Genomic DNA, 19,926 nt, shown 5'->3' with positions numbered 1-19,926 from the left:
CCGGCTCGATCATAATTATGAAAAAGCCACCATTGCATTTATAACCGTTTGAGGACGTAAGTGTTACCATTAAATTGGTATCTCCAACATTCCAAGGATGTAAATTTTATTATTGAAAATTAAGTGACTTATAATATTATACTATACTATTATTTGTCAAATTGTCACATATATAAACATCATTAAAACTGTAAGTAAATCTTTTACGAATAGTTCAAAATTGCCTTGAAAAGTAAATTAAAAACATCGTTCGTGGGTAATGTAATATTTTTACAAAATTGCAACCGAAGGTGGGATTACGTCAGCTGGGTTAATCCTCAGAATAATGACTACGTGACTACGACTAACCTTGAAATGTTAGCTGTCACTTTTGAGCATACACCTTTGTACTCCTATTCCTACTCTTTCTTATTGTAGTTTCCCCGTGTGCGACGGGGGTAACGAACGTCAAATTGACAGTTGACGTAATAATGTTAGATTTGATTTGAAGTTAGCTGCGTGTTAAATGCAGATTCGTGTTTATTATAATTGATATATTTTATCACAGTTTTATTTTATTGTTTATATTCATTCCATTATTCTATCTAAATTGCAATGGTTAGTATAAATACTTTAAGTGCTTTGTACTATCGTTATGTTTTTGTATAATTTAAGGTAATGTAATGTATTCTTTGTTTTAGGCCGGATATTCTGAGGACCAGTTGGCAGGTGAGTAATCAAAACGAAGTATATAACGCACCAAGACGGTGAGGTGGCAATAGCGCTTACTATTAGAATGTTGGTGATGGCTGTGAGGCGGCGGCGGCGCGGCGAGGCGCCTGCAAGGGCGCACTGCGACCCAGCCGCGCCCCGCGAGCTGTGACTCACATCAATCAACGTCTTTTCCTAAAGCGGCGGCGGTTGTTGCAAGCGCCCTAGTTTCCTTATAAGGTGAGTATTTTAAAGCTGCCCTGGTCAGCGACGGCGCCCGCGCATTGCTGTCCGCGCCGCCAACATGTTCGTTTACGAGCCGCCCACCAAGCTGCGCCTCACTTCCCTCGAAGGTACGCATCTTCATTCCGACCGTCACAGTACTCTGTTGTTACGTCTCCCAAATCATGTGGGCGTCGTACGGCTGATGATGATGACCTATATTCGGAACACATTGAGTTTATTTGACATTGTCATGTTTAAGATTTTGCATAATTTGTGGTAGAAGGTAGTTAATCATAATTTAATTACTTTCTAGTCATATTATTCTGACTTTTGTATTAAATATTGGGTCTGTGATGTAATATCAGAAAGCAAACAAGCATTCATTTCAATTAACTAAACACATAATGGCCCTGATTTCTGCAGACACATTCCTTTCAATCCTAATTTTACTTTTAAGTTATACCTGTCATTTTATTATCTACTGAAAAGGTAAGGGACAGAAGATTGAGTACTGTTAATTTTAAAATGAATGAATAACCCAACTAATAAAATAGCCATATTACTCATATGCAACCAGTTTGATGTGTGCTGTCAACTTAAATCTGTCGGTTTAAGATAAGGTAAGATATTTATTGCATTCCTGGTGTGATTGGGCAATATAAACATATGGATGGCTTTTTTAAATTTCTGCCCTAAATTGATGTATGTTCCATAAATTTTATTCCTGTCGATTACCCATTTGTTTCTTTTTCAGCAGATAAGAAATGACAGGTATAACTTAGTGTACTGAAATCAGCACCATTGATTACTGTATATCACCTGCTCATGGGTGAGTTTCAGGAGTACTGGATGTAAATATTGCAAATGTCACCTCAAAAATATCTTAGAATCTTAGGTCATATTCCGAATATCCATTTGGAACTTATGTATATTACAACTTACATAATGTTTCAACTGGGTTCAAAAAGACAAAATTTGGTTATTGTAAAAGCGTGTGGGGTGGGCGTGGTGCGCAGAGTTCCAGGAGGCGTTCCAACTGTTCGACTCGCGCGGCGACGGCAAGATCCACGTGGCACAGATCGGCGACGCGCTCCGGGCGCTGGGGCAGAACCCCACTGAGTCGGACGTCAAGAAGTGTACGCTGCACCTCAAGCCCGACGAGCGCATCTCCTTTGAAGTGTTCCTGCCCATCTACCAGGTCAGACAGATCTCTTAAACATGTTCAGTTGTTATACACAAGTGTAAGCATTTATTTATTCATATTATGAAGAATTGTTTATTTTATTTGTATGCAGGCAATCTCAAAGGCCCGCAGTGGTGACACAGCGAATGATTTCATCGAAGGGCTGCGACACTTTGACAAGGACGGCAACGGGTACATCTCTTCTGCCGAGCTGCGCCACCTGCTCTCCACACTCGGGGAGAAGCTCAGCGACGACGAGGTATGTACGCGCGTACACACACACACACACACGCACACTCATACTTTGAGGAGGAGAGTTACCGTCGTATTGTTTATTGCATGCCCGCAGGTGGAGCAGCTGCTGCAGGGCCAGGAGGACTCGCAGGGCAACATCAACTACGAGAACTTCGTGCACCTCATCATGCAGGGCTAGCCGCTGCCGCCACGTATCATGTTCTTACTGTAACGTGTAATTCCCGCATTTCATAATATTCCAAATCTGTTTAATGTAATGATAAGATTTTATATGTATTATTATTATTATTGATTAAGAGCATTAAAAGTGCTATGTAAAATAGTGAAAGTGTATTAATTTTTATTTAATTGATTCCTCTGCTGCACAATGCTTTGTTCTCTGTTAACGTATCTTATGATCATAATATTACATCAGTATCAGTCGCAGCTATATCTAAGTTAATGAACCAAGTAGCCCGACCGGTCCCTCGTCAGTGGGGGGCTCGCGCCGCACCCGGCCCGTCCCCGCCTCCACGACACGACAACACTTTATTTTTGATGCGGTTTACTGTAGCTGTTTTAGTTCAAAATATCTCTAATTATGTTATCTTTTTCTATGCTTATATGGAGTTATAATTGTAACTAAGTATAGGTATAGGTACATATTGTTATTCAGACTGTCAAGTGTCAAACTTTATTAATTTGGAATAGATAGTTGAGCAAAATTCTACATAAGTATGTAATTGGTTTGTCTGGCGTGATTTGGAATGGACCCGATAGCTATGTCGGCAACATGGTAAGGTGTAACCATAGAGCGACACGGCCCTCCGGGTGGAGCACCGTCACAGGCAGGACGACTACTTTGACTTGTAATGAGAATGGGACAAACGGTAATAACAAAGAAGCAAGTTTGACCAAGTATGGTCGAGTTTCGGAACAAATGTTGTCATTATGCCAAGTACCTATACGACAGTATAGTCGTACGTACAGAATAGTAGGTAGGCACCCATGTCGCTCATTCGTGTGAGTACCGCTGCGTCTGCGCCGCCTGCTGCTTTTGTCTGCGCATGAATAGCGCGCGGCGCGGCCATGACACGCTATCTCCGCGCCGGGCCCCGCCGCCGCCGCCGCCAGGGACTGTTTCTTGACCATTGGCCATACCGGACAACTGCCCAATGATCCATGCGAGCCACCTATTTCCTGCCAGATCTCAACCGCTAATTGATAATTAGTACCGATAAATATTATTTTCCTTTTTTAGGGTTCCGAACCTATGGTAAAATGGAACCTTTATAGGATCACTTTGTTGTCCGTCCATCCGTCTGTCTGTCAAGACCTTTTTCTCGGAAACGCGTGGAGGTATCAAGTTGAAATTAACATGTAATACTTATATCTTTGGTCTTATACAGCTGTAACAAAATCAAGCTTCTAAATAATTGCAAACTAAAGATATGCTTGTTTTGCATTTACAAACTTATATTTGCAGTTGGTTAACTAATGGCGTCAACAGTTTTACAACAGCAAAATAAATTAGTTTTTCCAATTACAAACTTATTTGCAGTTGGTAAACTAATCGCGACCTAGTCGATGTATGGAGATAACAGTTTTCCAACGGCAAAAACAAAATGAGTACACACACAAATGAGTGAAAGAGTACTTATTTAACAACACAACATAGCTTCACGCCTGTATCCCCAAAGGGGTAGACAAAGGTGTATAGTATTACACCCACTCCTTGCCGACTATGTTACGTGGGTGTGTGTGTTTTGCTATATTGTGTTATATCTTTGATTGTTGTGTTATTTTTTTCAATTGCAAAGTCAAATCTTTGTTTGTTTGCAACGACACAACGCAGAGGGATGTTATAAGGTTCATCCTTTTGCCTATGTATCGTAGCTCCAGAACGGATGGTCCTATTTAGTCTTGTGTCTGTTTCTATAGGTAGGTAATTATTTATTTTTGGCATTTCAGTTTATTTAGTGTCCTTTATCCTGGCACTGCCACCATAACGGATCAGGTTTCTGACTAAGTACACAGAAAAAAATGTGGAAAGTCGTCAAATATCAAAATTTGGTCGGTCTCCCGTTAAGAAATTATAAGTTAGTACTGTCCAATAATATATAATAATATAAATATTAATGTGTAGTAGTTTTAAGTTCTTGTGATATGAATATTGTTTGTAACGCAATGGATATATATCTGTAATGTTGCAAATGTAGTGTAATATTAAATAAATAAGTAATTTTATAAAACTCATCAGTCATCAGGAAAGAGGTTTCCGTTTATTCATCCAAAATCTTTTATATTTTTTCAAGATAGTATGTAGGCACCTACCTACTTGTACTACCTACAACAGTAAGTGGTTTGCTTCATAGACTAAAATTAAATTGAATTGTATCTTGCTGTTGAATAGTAGGTGTTTTTATTATATCATGCATTAATGATTTAAATTGGCGAGACATGAACTCCTTGCTAATCGGCCATGGACGTGGGCATTGATGTCATTCTTGGAGGTTAACACTAGTGCATGAGCACCCCGTCACAGAGCAATTAGAACCTCCGGCGGCTGGCACTCGGAGCCCTGAACTGGTGGGCCGACAGTTCACACTACGCGTCAACACTTACGCGAGTGCGCAACCAAGACTGCTTGGGTGGTCCTATTGAAGACCTTTGGTAGGTTTGGTAGCCCACATCTGCATATGTTATTGTGTTGTGTATGTTCTAGAATTCTTAAGGAAAGGTGGTTTCATGTTCATTGAATCCCAACGACACTGAGTTGCGCAGATTAACTGCGGGTGGCCAGTTGATCCGCAGCCATAGCGTCGGTTGTTCAAAGCCAGTTAGTGATAACGACGTTTGCCTAGGCCCAGGTGAAGCACTTGCTAACACTGGGCGATTCTGCATACATAAACTTACGCCCGTAATCTCTAATGGGGTGCGCAGAGCTATAAGTACTTACCTACCTTTTCATCCTAACCATTTATATTAATTTGATTCATCGTAATCGCTTAACTTACGAGTATGATGTTGAGTTCCGGTGGCCTTCTGTGGTCTACTTTACCTTTTTACTTATCTACTTTAAATGATACTTTTTGAATAAGTACCTAGAAATGCTTAATTTGTGGCTGAAAATACTGAAATCGGTATTATGTATCTATGCCTGTAATGTTTGAGGAGTTCCCTTGATTCCTTCATCAGAAGTGGACCATACTGGAGGTAGGTAGCTACTTATTTCCTTTAAAATATATATTTTTTTGAGGAGCTCGGTGGCGCAGCGGTAAACGCGCTCAGTCTGCGATTGTTGAAGTTAAGCAACTTTCGCAAAGGCCGGTCATAGGATGGGTGACCACAAAAAAAAGTTTTCATCTCGAGCTCCGGGCTTCGGAAGGCACGTTAAGCCGTTTGTGCCGGCTGCATTAGCAGTCGTTAGTAACCATCAATCCGCACTGGGTCCGCGTGGTGGTTTAAAGCCCGATCTCCCTATCCATAGGGAAGGCCCGTGCCCCAGCAGTGGGGACGTTAATGGGCTGATGATGATGATGATATTTTTTTAAACCCTTTTATGTATAAAAATTTTGGGGGTTGCCCATACTTAGAACTGAAACAAAAAAAAACATCCAACCTATACGTGTGGGGATATATCTATAGACAGCTCTTCAAAAATGATATTGAGGTTTCTACTAAGTATATATTTTTTCAAAACTGAATAGTTCGCGTTCATATTGTTTTTTCGTGGGGAGTTGGGATCCGACATGAGGGGGATGGTTCTAGTTGTTTAGAGGAACAAGTTACCTCGTAGCTGGAGCTATCCTTTTTTATGTCGGAGCCCAATTTTTCGCGGGGGAATGGTGTGGGGGTTTGCCGCCGGACTTGGCACATTTTGATAAAAAAAAAAAGAATAGTTCGCGCGAGATGCTTCTAATCGCACTCGCACTTGGCCTGATTTTACCCTTTGGGTACAGTCACCCTAAAAAACTCGTGAATAAATTAATAAGTACGTTTTTCTTATTTAACTTTTTCATTGCTTTTTTATTCGTGATAACCCTGTTCGGAAAACGCGTGGCTTATCTGCTTCATCGTACCTCGTGGTTAGTGTCACGGGTTCGATACTGGCAGCTGGTTAATCTAGCTATTCCGGTACCTAAATCCAAAAAATAACCTTTTATATTTACTTAGTTATCCCAACAAAAACATTTTCATGTAAATGCAAAATCGATCGCAATGGCAAAAAGGTATCAGATCTCATGTAGAGTCAAGATTGTAAACTCTACACGCCCTAACTATACAAACCTTAGTTCTCAAATTTTACACGCATCACGTTAGGAGAAATATGGCGTGCCCCTGTCGATACTAAGTACAAGAACTAAGTTTGTAACAGAATGGCAATAATAATTACTTTAAGTACGTGTATTATTCTCTATTCTATGCTTACGTCCAAGTTGACAGTTAGCGAAATAGTTTTTTACGTTACGTTCATACTTAATGGAAAGGTAGCGAAACGGTCAAGCCACATATTTTGCATAACGTGTAGAATTTAGGAACTTCGGGTTTGTATAAAGCCCAGGTAGGTAAATGTAAAGATTGCGAAGCTGTGTTTCGCAAAGATGCAGAGCGACTGTCGCGCGGCGAGTGCGCAGCTGCGGGGCGTGCTGCACGAGGTGGCCGGCGCGGCGTCATCTTTTCATTAAAACTGATTGCTGGGGAACATAAAGACGTCGTAGGAGAGTTAATCGCGGGCGCGCATTAGCGGCGCTTCCTGTGCGGCGCGCGTGCTGCGGGCCGGCGCGGGGGGCGCGGGCGGCGGGGGGCGGAGATTACATTACTCACGCCTGGTCCGCGACACCGAGGTTAACTCTATTAGACCGGGAGCGGTCAGTGGAACGCGCGCCACTCGACGGGCATACTGTGGCTATTGTGCAGTACGATCACAGTGACAAGTGCGAGTGGCACCCAGCGGGCATGCGGCGGCGCGAGCTCTCGGGCCGGGCGGGCTGGGCGGCGTGGGCGCTGGGCGCGGCGGCGTTGGGCGCGCTGCTACCGCTGGAGGCTGAGCGGCTGCGCGCCAGCGTCGGCGGGTTTGCCGTCATGAACTGCCACCTCGACTTCCCTTTCGGCAACGAGATCCCCTACCACCTGCAGTGGGATAAAGACGTGAGTCCTCACCTTCCGCACCCCGCACCCCGCACGCTATATACTTATATCAAACATTGAGATGATCATACTTAGCGATATTTCCTTAAGTAGATGGCAGGAGGTCCTGAGTATTAAGTAGGTAGGTAATCGGGGCCAAAAACAGTACCTACCTAGAGGTACTTACATATAGTTGGGTGGTAGTTGTTTAAAATGGCTACTTATCAACAGTATCTTTTATTACTAAAATAATACTTTTTCTACTTAGGTACCTATTTTATGTAATGGAAGTATGGATTGTAAGTACTTATACATTCTCTGTTCTGTATTGATATTATGTGAGAGGCAAACAGTAAACAAAGATGTGGTCACCTCAAAGGTTATCGTTTCCTCCGGGTCAGTTTACACGGGCATGCAGCGGAGGTCTTGGCTTGCGGTCGCGCGCGAGCCCGGCGGGTGGCGCGCGCGACACAGTCTCACATTATTTTGCTTCACCTATTCTGTTCCTACTCTATTGTGTAGCCAAAATTAGAGCTAAGTCGACTAACAGAGTAGTAATGTCCTTGAACATGAAACCGGCCAAGTACCTAGTTAATGCCCCGACAACAGGCAAACTTGCGATAAGTCACGTCAAAAAAAGATACTTACTCTGGTATGAAATCTCTTTCTCTCTTATATGTCTGTACCTTGGTCTGTAACCTTATTTTAGCGTTCATAAATTACTTTAGGTACTTACCTACCTACCTCAGATCTTCAATAATGTCGTCTGGTGACTTTTGCCGGACTCGGCGATAGGATCAGTAGGTAGGTACATAGTTAATATGCATTGCTATAGGTAAGTACCAACCTACTTACATGGCGTTGGTTAATTATTATTTTATACTTCAAGTACCTACTACTGGTAATTAAGGTGTGGCTGCACCTGGGGGGTTACCGGCTAAGACGAAGCGGATTCAGTCCTCTGGTGTCACGCGGTGGGAGCGCGCTCAGCCTCGCCATGTTCTCAGTTCGGGTGAAACTTCTCGAACACTGTTGCAATACGGTGAAAGAAAGTTTTAACTCCTTTGATATGATTTAGCTACCCTGGATTAGCTGCCACATAATAAGTACACTTACTCAGTACTTAGCTATTATCTTCGGTCATCACCAGCGGTCTCGCCACGTACCGCTTGCCTACTACTCCTACTAGGTAAATTAGGTAATAAAGAATACACAAACGCTGAACATGCGTGTAAGTATTTGACAGCCAAGCAAAATTGAATCCATTGTCAGTCTATTAGAGTGAACTTTGCTAGGTTGTCAAATACCTACTTGCACGGTTAAAAGAAATTTAATTTTCAATCTTGTAAGTAAGAGCTGTTAATTTTTGTGCGTCAACACAACACCTAATCTAAGTATGTTCAAATGAACAGTGCCATTTGTGTCATATCTTACTATAAGACAAAGAATTTTGATTGGTTTATTTAGTATACTTATTCAGAAGTTTACTTGCTGTCAAGTTCCCACGCTGCGCAGTATATACCTACTCAAGCGGCGGCGCCATGTCGTAGCGAGCGTGTGCTGAACGTGGCGATTGTTTGTATGTATACAATACGTATATATAGTAAACGAGCGGTTAGTACAAGTTGACACGAAAATGTGACAATGAATGTAGATCAAAGCGGCGAGTGTCCGGCGGCGGCGCGGCCGCGGGAGCGCCGCGTGGGAGCGCCAATTGTGTGCGTCCCCCGCCTGCTGCATGCCGGGATAACTACGTGCTTGTTTATTTGAATGCTTCTTGTGGTATACTACTACGCCCTTAAACGCACTGGTGCAAACAATACAAGTAGGCATTTAGGTACATTCTTGCCTATTCGGCCTATGTACTTATTCGTAGGTATATATGCGTGGGTCGACATTGCGACAATTTCCGTGGTGTGTGCAGGGCGAGACGATATTCTCATGGTACAGCGGCGACGGGGCGCCGGCGGTGGCGGACCGGTGGGGCGGGCGCGTGCGCCGCGTGCAGCAGCCGGGGCTGGGCCGGGGCTCCATCAACGTGAGCGCCGTGCGCGAGACCGACGCCGGCCTCTACCGCTGCCGCGTCACGTTCCCCAACCGCACGCCGCCCGCGCGCAACAACGGCACCTTCTACCTCCTCGACGTGGAGGGTGAGTGTGTCCCGCGCGCTACCACCTACGCGCGCCTCTACCACGCAGCCTCGCTAACGTCTGTCGCGCTTGCAGGCGGGAACCTGATCGTGACGCCGCCTACCAACTCTACCGTGCTGGAGGGCGATCGCGCCGAGCTCGAGTGCCAGCCGAAGAGCCCGGAGTGGAGCGTGGACTGGTTCAAGGACGGCTCGCCGCTGGAGGCGCTGCCGGAGCTGGCGGCACGTGCCGAGCGGCCCGCCAACGGCAGCCTGGTGCTTCGCGCCGCCAGCAGCGCCGACGCCGGCCAGTACTCGTGCCGCGTGCGCGCGCCCGCGCAGCCCGACCAGAGCGCCGCCGCCTTCCTCGACGTGCAGTGTGAGTGCCCCCTCTCCTCCCCTACCTGCCTACCTACATCTACGCGATCACGTCATCACCCCCGTTCGTGCCCGCAGACAAGGCCAAGGTGGTGTACGCGCCGGCGGAGCGCTACCTGCCGCACGGCAAGCCCGCCAGCCTCGACTGCCACTTCAGCGCCAACCCGCCGCTCACCAACCTGCGCTGGGAGAAGGACGGCTTCCTGTTCGACCCCTACAACGTGCCCGGCGTCTTCTACAGCAGGAACGGCAGTCTGCTCTTTAACCAGGTCGTATAGCCAACATTTAGCTGATACTTAGAAAAGTAACATTTGATCATAGCTGGGCATTAACTCGTTAATCCGTTAATCGTTAATTAACGAAGTTAACATTTTGATTAACGGATTAACTTTTAAGTTAACTTTTTAAAATGTTAACGGACACGTTAACTTCCGTTAATATGCAGAAGTCCGTTAATCGTTAATCCAAACAGCCTCCGTTGTCAGGGCGTAAGGCTCACGATCTGGAGGTCCGGGTTCGATTCCCGATGGGGACATTGTCGAAATCACTTTGTGAGACTGTCCTTTGTTTGGTAAGGACTATTCATGCTTGAATCACCTGATTGTCCGAAAAAGTAAGATGATTCCGTGCTTCGGAGGGCACGTTAAGCCGTTGGTCCCGACTATTAGCCGTAAAAACACCTCCATCAACCCGCATTAGAGCAGCGTGGAGTATGCTCTATACCCCCTCCGGTTGATTGAGGGGAGGCTTGTGCCCAGCAGCGGGACGAATATAGACTGTTTATTATTATTTTATTATTTGTTTTATTTCTAACCTGTAAACGTCCAGAACATAAACCAACAAGTTTTATAAGTTCACTAACGCAACGCAATAAATATGCAATTTTTACACAAACCTATTAACGGATTAACGATTAACGGTTACTTGCGTTAATTCTTCCGAAATGTAACGCTTTAACGGTTAACGAAGCTAACTTTTTTTGTAGCGGATTAACGATTAACGAAGTTAACTATTTGGTTAACGGTGCCCAGCTATGCATTTGATAAACAAATTGTATGTTTTGCACAATACCTATAGGTACCGTCTTTTCGTAAATGAGACATAAATTGCAGAACACGTACTAATTCATACAAGATTTTAAAATGTCTTCTTTTTTTTTCTGTATTTTGTTCTGTATAATGCCAGGTGGACGAGTCGCACGAGGGCGATTACTCTTGCACGCCGTACAACGCGCTGGGCACGGGCGGAGCGTCGCCGCGCGTGCGCGTGCGCGTGCTGCGGCCGCCGGCGCTGGGCGCGCGCCCGCTGCCGCTGTACGTGGCGCGCCTGGGGCAGGCGCTGGCGCTGCCCTGCGCCGTCGCCCCGCAGCCGCCGCACCACCCGCCGCCCGCCGTGCACTGGGCGCGCGTACGTATCCGCCGGCATGCCTCGCTACCTCGTAGCGTCCGGCGCCGCCTCACCCCTCGCTCGCTTGTAGAAAGACGGCGCCGAGCTGCCGCCGGGGCGGCACTCGCTGGACGGCGGCAACCTGACGCTGGCGGAGGTGGAGGAGGGCGACCGCGGCGTGTACGTGTGCACGGCCAGCAACGACGCGGCCGCCGTGTCCGCCGAGACCGAGGTCATCATCGAGAACGCGCCGCCGCGCGCGCCGCACGCGCTGCGGGCGCGCGCCGGCCCGGACTCGCTGCACCTCGCGTGGCGGCCCGGCGGCACGCTCGACGTCGACTACACCGTGTGGTACCGCGAGCGCGCCGACCCCGAGTGGCGGACCATGAAGATCCTGTCGCGTGGCGTCACCGAGGCGACGCTGCTCGGCCTGCGCCCCGGCGCCGAGTATGAGCTGCGGGTGCTCGCGCAGGACCACATCGGCGACGGACTCTTCAGTCGCCCGATCTACGTGCACACATTGAGTACGTATCCACAGAAGAAATGTGCTTCACCTCGGATAGATCGGTTATTCGGTTCGAAAGTTTAAAAACAAACAGACGCCTCTCGTCAACACAGATCCCGGAGGGGAGGAGGCCGGCGAGACGGCGCAGGCGAGCGCGACCACCGGGGCCGTGGAGACGGAGAGCGCGGCGGCGGTCGAGGCGACGGGCGCGGCGACGGGCGCGGCCGGTGACCTGGACGTGAGCGTGCGGCTGCTGGACGACGGCGCCCTGGTGCGCTGGCGGCGCGGGCCCGCCCCGCCCGAGCGCTGCGCGCTGCGCTGGTACCAGGCCGACGAGCCCGACGAGCGGCTGCTGGCCACCGTGCACACGCACCAGGACTACGTGTTCGGTGAGTCGACGGCCTCGTGGGGTCGGGCCCGGGGCGCCGGCGTTCGAGCCGACGCTGACCGTTGTGCTGGCGTTGCAGTGAGCGAGGTGGAGGAGGGCGTGCGCTACTGCGCGCGCGTGGCGTGCGCGGACGGCGCGGCGGGCGCGGCGTGGCTGCGCGTGCCGGCGTACGGGCGCCTGCGCGGCGCGGCGGGCGGCGCGGCGGGCGCGGCGCTGCTGCTGGCGGCGCTGGCCGGCGCGCTGTACGCCGCCCGCCGGCGGCTGCGCCCGCGCCGCGCGCCGCCCGCGCCCGCGCCCGCGCCGCGCGCCGACAAGCGCCGCTACTGACACATTTGGAAATGCTCCGCGAAATAGGAAATAAATAGATTTTATTTTTATTCCAAGTCTTTTATTTGTTCTCTCTCTCGCGAAACAACTGAAATCATGAGCTATACACGAGAATATTTCCGAAGTTCAAAAGCTCTACGACATACCTACTATCCTTTTCATTCGCCACCTTCCACAAAAGTACCTACTATGATCGTTCGGATGTTGCCGCCGAACGAAGTAAATACTCCTTTGGTCAAAACTCTATGGTCCAGTCCTAAAAACAGAAAAATACATGTCTAACGGCGGACATTTTTAAGAAGAAAATAAGATACGAAGACAGCTGACGATCGGGAATAGGAAAACCAACAGCTACATCAAATAGAATAAACACAAATATAAATCACAAAAGAGCCAATTATAGGTTTCCACAGATAGACTTCGGTATATGTTAGTCATACAGCAACAATAGGTAGTAAAATAAACTAGGTGCCTATACAAACATAACAAAAATCAATTAGTCGCCCACAATGCCCGGGATAGAAATCTGCAAGCAGAAAAATGCCTGCGATCACGTAATTACAACGCATGATACTCCTAACCAACTAATATCTTTTTGCCAACTTCCGCTTCACTGATGGTATAATACAGTTGAAGATATCAATATCAAGATCTTTTATTATGTTATTAAGGTTTCTGCCTGCTCGCCATAGAAAACTGTCCTGTCTATAGTTTTTAGATGCTAATGGTAGTGAAATGGTGGATAAACCCTTCGTGATCTAGTGGGAACGTTAAACAAAAGCTTACCTAACAGTTCCGGACAGTCAACAGTCCCATTGGTTATACTCAGCAAGTACGATATATCCGCAATCTCACGCCTATATAAATAAAAAACTGATAATTGGTACGTATCTAACTATGTATAATCGAAACAAATGAATAAATAAAAGAAATTGTTCAGATGCACACTCCGTTAGCGCCTTGTCAATATTTAAGAGCAACGCTAATCACAAAAACATCGCGTTACTTTGCATCAGGAGTAAAAACTGAATAACGACACATCTCATTCGACCGTCATTGTGATAGGACATACAACAAAATAAAGTTATTTCAATCGCATTATATCGTTTTAATTGCCTCCACTTATGTTCTAAAACTTTATATTTATTTCTTTAACTATTTATTATATTATTTTTTATTTTTATTCTTTAAAATGAATGTTGGATGTCAATTATATGTATATGTAAAACAACCGATTTATAACGTTTTAAACAAAATGTTGCCGTTATAAACCCCAAACAAATCATTTTAAATCATTTAAAACATGCCCACAACGATAAAAGAAATATTTTTTAAACTTCATTATGGGCTATTTCTCACCTGACGTGATGTTTCGTTTTTATGTAGACACTCTGGAGTGTGTCAAGCGAAGTTCAGCAAGTAACAGAACTGGCGAGCTGCAGCTCGGTGCTCCGTGTATAAATTACACGAACCATTTGGAGCCACTTTTGACCCCTTCATAATTCACAAACTTTCGATGTAGAATGCTTTATATGAGGCAAACCTTCGATACTAAGCACCTTCGCTGTAGCGACCTTTCGATGCAAATTGTTCGATGTTACGACCATCGATGTAGAATGCTTTCTATGAGGCATACCTTCGCTACTAAGCACGTTCGCTGTAGTGACCTTTCGATGCAAAGTGTTCGATGTTACGACCATCGATGTTTTTTTTACTTACGATTTTATAATCCGGACCCCACATCTCAAACGGTTATGTAGATATTACGTCTGTTTGAGCCACTTGTTCTGTCTTTTTATATTTCTGTTAATACGCCTACCTACCCAATGGAAACACACAAAACATGGTTAATTTCCGTTTTGGTCAAGTTTTTCTTATAATTTCGTACGAAGGAATACAAAATCATAATTTATGCGTGTTTTAGCAGCAAATACAATAAATAAATGCAATAAAACATTTTTCTATGAATTTTAAAACATACATCTGGCATTATTCTAAACCATAAAAAACACAGCGTCAAGATCATACTTAAAAAAAACGTGTTAAGATTAGGTATCGTTAGGTTTTCAAATCAAAAATACTTAATAAAACACAAAAATGACTAAATAAAAGGACGTCGATGAAGAGGAAGACCAAGGCGGAACTAGTAAAAGTGGAAGTTGTGTTGTATCAGAACGACGGAACTCGCTGTGAATCAACCAACAAGACTCCTATCTTCTTCTTCGTCGTTCCCTCACTGCTGAGGATCGCGACCACAGGTTATGGTTTTCCACTTGGTACGGGTATATGCTGCGTGCACCGCCCTCTGTATGCTGACGCCCACCGTCTTCTTCACGATGTCAGACCACCTCGTAGGCGCCCTTCCTCGCGCACGTTTGCCATCCATTTACCCAACGATGATTTGCTTCTCCAGACTGTGCTTCGGAGACCGCATAATATGTCCGAAGAAGCTTAGGGCACGATTCCGGCATATTGAGGAGAGCCGCGTCGTGATCTTGAGCTCTTTTAAGGATTCATTCATACACGTAAATAGCCTTAAATTACCAAGTAGAGAAAGTCCAGCATGAGGTGAGCACGAAGTTTTGAAGACAGGAGTGATTGTATTAGATTTCCTCCTGAGCAGTTGCACTACAAATTTAGTGATGAAGAGGTGAGTGATCGAAAAAATATGTCATAGAAGAACTTGTAGACATCATATTAATCTGAGTTATTTGTATTAATCAGATTTTTTACAAATTTTTAGGCAATACTTGACAGAAACCTTAAGTGGGATGACATAATTATAAAGAAAATCAATAAGAGGATGAGCTCGTAATGTTTATAAAACATTAGTATGGAAGAATTTTGGTGCATCTTGGAGCAATAGCAACATGTAGGTAAGCATATTCCTGGTTAAAAATACCTATATTTAAGTGAGTGTTGCTCGTTGTAAGTGGATTTCCTTTAAGGCTGATTAGGCTCAAGCCTAGGACGGCCAGATATGAGGAATGGCAAATCCTGTTTTTTTCTCTAATGTGGTTTGTAAGATCAATGACCTACCTCATCAACCTGCTGCTGTGACTATTCGGGTATCCCGGACTAAAGGCCCTTGACGTAGCTTACTTATGTAATGAAATGATTATGAAAGTACTTAAGTAATTAGTAACGCAGTCAAGACTCGCTCTTTGTGAATTTGCCTCTTGTGTATGAAACCGTTTATCATGCCAGTCATAGTAACTAAACACATAATGGCCTCCGTGGTCCAGTAGTTGAACGCTGTGCTCACAATCCAGAGGTCCCGGGTTCGAATCCCGGTGGAGAAAAATCACAGATATCACTTTGTATTCCTTGTTTTGCTAGGACATTACAGGCTGAACACCTGATTGTCCAAATGTAAGATGATCAGTGCTTCAGAAGGCATGTTAACCCTTTACCGCATACAGACCCATATTTGGTACACGTCACTTACTGATTGAAATATTCGGATACATTTCACCTTTCTTGCAAGAAATTTATTATTTGTATAGAGTATCGTATATCCGAACACATGATCACAATAGTTTTTCCAATCATACCCCCATCTTGCGAATTTTTCAGTTAGTAGTTGAAAGTTCGGAATAAAGTGTGTTTTTGAGACTTCGGATAGCAAAAAGAAAATCAATACATTTGCATAAATTTTACCCCTAAGTAGTAAGTTTGGCCTAAGAATGCTGTCGACTCCTTCCACCAACCTTCATGAATCGATGAAATATACAGTTTTCTAGGAGTTGCTATTCAAAGTCAATATATTTGCATTAATTTTACCCTTGAATAGTATGTTTGGCCTAAGAATGCTGTCGACTCCTTCCACCAACCTTCATGAATCGATGAAATATACAGTTTTCTAGGAGTTGCTATTCAAAGTCAATATATTTGCATTAATTTTACCCTTGAATAGTATGTTTGGCCTAAGAATGCTGTCGACTCCTTCCACCAACCTTCATGAATCGATGAAATATACAGTTTTCTAGGAGTTGCTACTCAAAGTCAATACATTTGCATAAATTTTACCCTTGAGTAGTAAGTTTGGCCTAAGAATGCTGTCGTCTCCTTCCACCAACCTTCATGAATCGATGAAATATACAGTTTTCTAAGCGTTGCTACTCAAAGTCAATACATTTGCATAAGTTTTACCCCTAAGTAGTAAGTTTGGCCTAAGAATGCTGTCGACTCCTTCCACCAACCTTCATGAATCGATGAAATATACAGTTTTCTAGGAGTTGCTACTCAAAGTCAATACATTTGCATAAATTTTACCCTTGAGTAGTAAGTTTGGCCTAAGAATGCTGTCGACTCCTTCCACCAACCTTCATGAATCGATGAAATATACAGTTTTCTAGGAGTTGCTACTCAAAGTCAATACATTTGCATAAATTTTACCCTTGAGTAGTAAGTTTGGCCTAAGAATGCTGTCGACTCCTTCCACCAACCTTCATGAATCAATGAAATATACAGGTTTCTAGGAGTTGCTACTCAAAGTCAATACATTTGCATAAGTTTTACCCCTAAGTAGTAAGTTTGGCCTAAGAATGCTGTCGACTCCTTCCACCAACCTTCATGAATCGATGAAATATACAGTTTTCTAGGAGTTGCTACTCAAAGTCAATACATTTGCATAAATTTTACCCTTGAATAGTATGTTTGGCCTAAGAATGCTGTCGACTCCTTCCACCAACCTTCATGAATCGATGAAATATACAGTTTTCTAAGCGTTGCTACTCAAAGTCAATACATTTGCATAAATTTTACCCTTGAGTAGTAAGTTTGGCCTAAGAATGCTGTCGTCTCCTTCCACCAACCTTCATGAATCGATGAAATATACAGTTTTCTAAGCGTTGCTACTCAAAGTCAATACATTTGCATAAGTTTTACCCCTAAGTAGTAAGTTTGGCCTAAGAATGCTGTCGTCTCCTTCCACCAACCTTCATGAATCGATGAAATATACAGTTTTCTAAGCGTTGCTACTCAAAGTCAATATATTTGCATAAGTTTTACCCCTAAGTAGTAAGTTTGGCCTAAGAATGCTGTCGACTCCTTCCACCAACCTTCATGAATCAATGAAATATACAGGTTTCTAGGAGTTGCTACTCAAAGTCAATACATTTGCATAAGTTTTACCCCTAAGTAGTAAGTTTGGCCTAAGAATGCTGTCGACTCCTTCCACCAACCTTCATGAATCGATGAAATATACAGTTTTCTAAGCGTTGCTACTCAAAGTCAATACATTTGCATAAGTTTTACCCCTAAGTAGTAAGTTTGGCCTAAGAATGCTGTCGTCTCCTTCCACCAACCTTCATGAATCGATGAAATATACAGTTTTCTAAGCGTTGCTACTCAAAGTCAATACATTTGCATAAGTTTTACCCCTAAGTAGTAAGTTTGGCCTAAGAATGCTGTCGACTCCTTCCACCAACCTTCATGAATCAATGAAATATACAGGTTTCTAGGAGTTGCTACTCAAAGTCAATACATTTGCATAAGTTTTACCCCTAAGTAGTAAGTTTGGCCTAAGAATGCTGTCGACTCCTTCCACCAACCTTCATCAATCGATGAAATATACAGTTTTCTAGGAGTTGCTACTCAAAGTCAATACATTTGCATAAATTTTACCCTTGAATAGTATGTTTGGCCTAAGAATGCTGTCGACTCCTTCCACCAACCTTCATGAATCGATGAAATATACAGTTTTCTAAGCGTTGCTACTCAAAGTCAATACATTTGCATAAGTTTTACCCTTGAGTAGTAAGTTTGGCCTAAGAATGCTGTCGACTCCTTCCACCAACCTTCATGAATCGATGAAATAAACAGTTTTCTAAGCGTTGCTACTCATATGTCTCGGTTACGAACCGTGAAGAAAGCGATATTTAACGTAAATAGTAACGTATATCTGGAGTATGTCTACCCCGTAAGAATACTGTCATCACAGCCTTTCACAAAATCAATCAAGAACACCGTATTTTAATTTCTTAAGACCGCAGAAACGGATGATGCGATAAGTAAACATTTTACCCTCCCTGAGCCGGAGGTCTCGCAAAAGAACACAAAAAGCAACAAAGCTGCCGGACCGGACGAAATACCCCGAATTTCTACAACATTTTGGAAAAATAAGTAAATAAGTAAATGATTGAATGAGTTAATAAGTAAATAAATAAGAAAAAAAGAAATCCAAAAATTGTCAAAATTGTGAGTGGTTTTTTCTATGCAGATATGTGACCGTGGCTTCCTAATAAATCGCAACAGGGAGGGTGGGGGGGCGATTTTTTGCGTTCCCGGCGTCCTAGACCCGCGAAAGAGGCCTCAAAATTTTCGTAAAGACGAGGGCTACCATATAACGCAATAAAATAGAGAGACTTCTATAACATTTTGTTGCAGTAGACTGATATTTCGAAATTTCTTTGATAATAACACGAAAAATACATGAATACTCAAAAAAAATTATTTAAAACTATTAAACTGCAAAAAATATAACGGCCAGAACAAAAACCAAACCCTACCCACACCCGACACAAAGAAAATTGAAACGTAATTATACCCTAACCTAAAACCATGTAAACCACAATAACCCAAATATACCAAAACTAAACCCAAACCTAAGAAAACCCAAAACTAACAAAATCCAAACCTAACATAATTCAAACCTAACAAAACCCAAACCTAACAAAACCCAAACCTAACCCAAACCTAACAAAACCCAAACCTAACAAAACACATACCTAACAAAACACAAACCTAACAAAACACAAACCTAACAAAACACAAACCTAAACCAAACCTAAACAAACACAAACCTAACAAAATTAAAACCAAACCCAAGCCTAACCCAAACCCAAACCAAACCCAAACCAAACCCAAACCTAACAAAACCCATACCTAACAAAACACAAACCTAACCCAAACGTAAACAAACCCAAACCTAACAAAATTAAAACCAAACCCAAGCCTAACGCAAACCCAACCCAAACCCAAACCTAACCCAAACCCAAACCTAACAAAACCCAAAACTAAACAAACACAAACATAACAAAATTCAAACCAAACCCAAACCTGACCCAAACCCAAACCAAACCCAAATTTAATTCAAACCTAACCCAAACCCAAACCTAACAAAACTCAAACCTAACAAAACCCAAAACTAAACAAACCCAAACATAACAAAATTCAAACCAAACCCAAACCTAACCCAAACCCAAACAAAACCCAAACCTAACCCAAACTCAAACCTAACCCAAACCCAAACCTAACAAAACTCAAACCTAACAAAACCCAAAACTAAACAAACCCAAACATAACAAAATTCAAACCAAACCCAAACCTAACCCAAACCCAAACAAAAC

The 19,926-nt window shown here is 43.9% G+C and overlaps 2 protein-coding genes and 1 long non-coding RNA gene across 4 annotated transcripts; 2 read left to right on the top strand and 1 right to left on the bottom strand.

The window, feature by feature from the left end:
• The first annotated feature begins 453 nt into the window (after positions 1 to 453).
• Positions 454 to 2,675, top strand: LOC126368542 (myosin-2 essential light chain). 2 transcript variants are annotated; one of them, XM_050012554.1, is made up of 5 exons: positions 454 to 597; positions 681 to 708; positions 1,932 to 2,113; positions 2,211 to 2,357; positions 2,448 to 2,675. In XM_050012554.1, exons 1-5 carry the CDS (start codon positions 595 to 597, stop codon positions 2,529 to 2,531), a joined length of 444 nt encoding a protein of 147 aa, XP_049868511.1. In that variant the 5' UTR covers positions 454 to 594; the 3' UTR covers positions 2,532 to 2,675. The 2 variants fall into 2 exon arrangements, with proteins under 2 accessions (XP_049868511.1, XP_049868510.1); XM_050012553.1 differs by lacking the exons at positions 454 to 597; positions 681 to 708 and adding an exon at positions 790 to 1,043.
• A 4,364-nt stretch (positions 2,676 to 7,039) lies between these two features.
• On the top strand, positions 7,040 to 13,997 carry LOC126368260 (protein borderless). Its single transcript, XM_050012156.1, has 9 exons — positions 7,040 to 7,483; positions 9,387 to 9,612; positions 9,688 to 9,969; positions 10,047 to 10,237; positions 11,154 to 11,375; positions 11,446 to 11,878; positions 11,973 to 12,248; positions 12,327 to 12,489; positions 13,961 to 13,997. Exons 1-9 carry the CDS (start codon positions 7,292 to 7,294, stop codon positions 13,995 to 13,997), a joined length of 2,022 nt encoding a protein of 673 aa, XP_049868113.1. The 5' UTR covers positions 7,040 to 7,291.
• Positions 13,998 to 17,570: 3,573 nt separating this feature from the next.
• Positions 17,571 to 18,291, bottom strand: LOC126368544 (uncharacterized). Its single transcript, XR_007566607.1, has 3 exons — positions 18,253 to 18,291; positions 17,884 to 18,006; positions 17,571 to 17,637 (listed from the first exon to the last, which is right to left on the bottom strand). It is a non-coding gene; the product is annotated as an uncharacterized LOC126368544 (long non-coding RNA).
• Positions 18,292 to 19,926: the final 1,635 nt, after the last annotated feature.

This window comes from Pectinophora gossypiella, chromosome 7 (genome assembly GCF_024362695.1).
Source record: "Pectinophora gossypiella chromosome 7, ilPecGoss1.1, whole genome shotgun sequence".
NCBI lineage: Eukaryota > Metazoa > Arthropoda > Insecta > Lepidoptera > Gelechiidae > Pectinophora > Pectinophora gossypiella.
The sequence above is the reverse complement of the archived record's forward strand: the minus strand, read 5'-3'. Positions and strand labels throughout refer to the sequence as shown.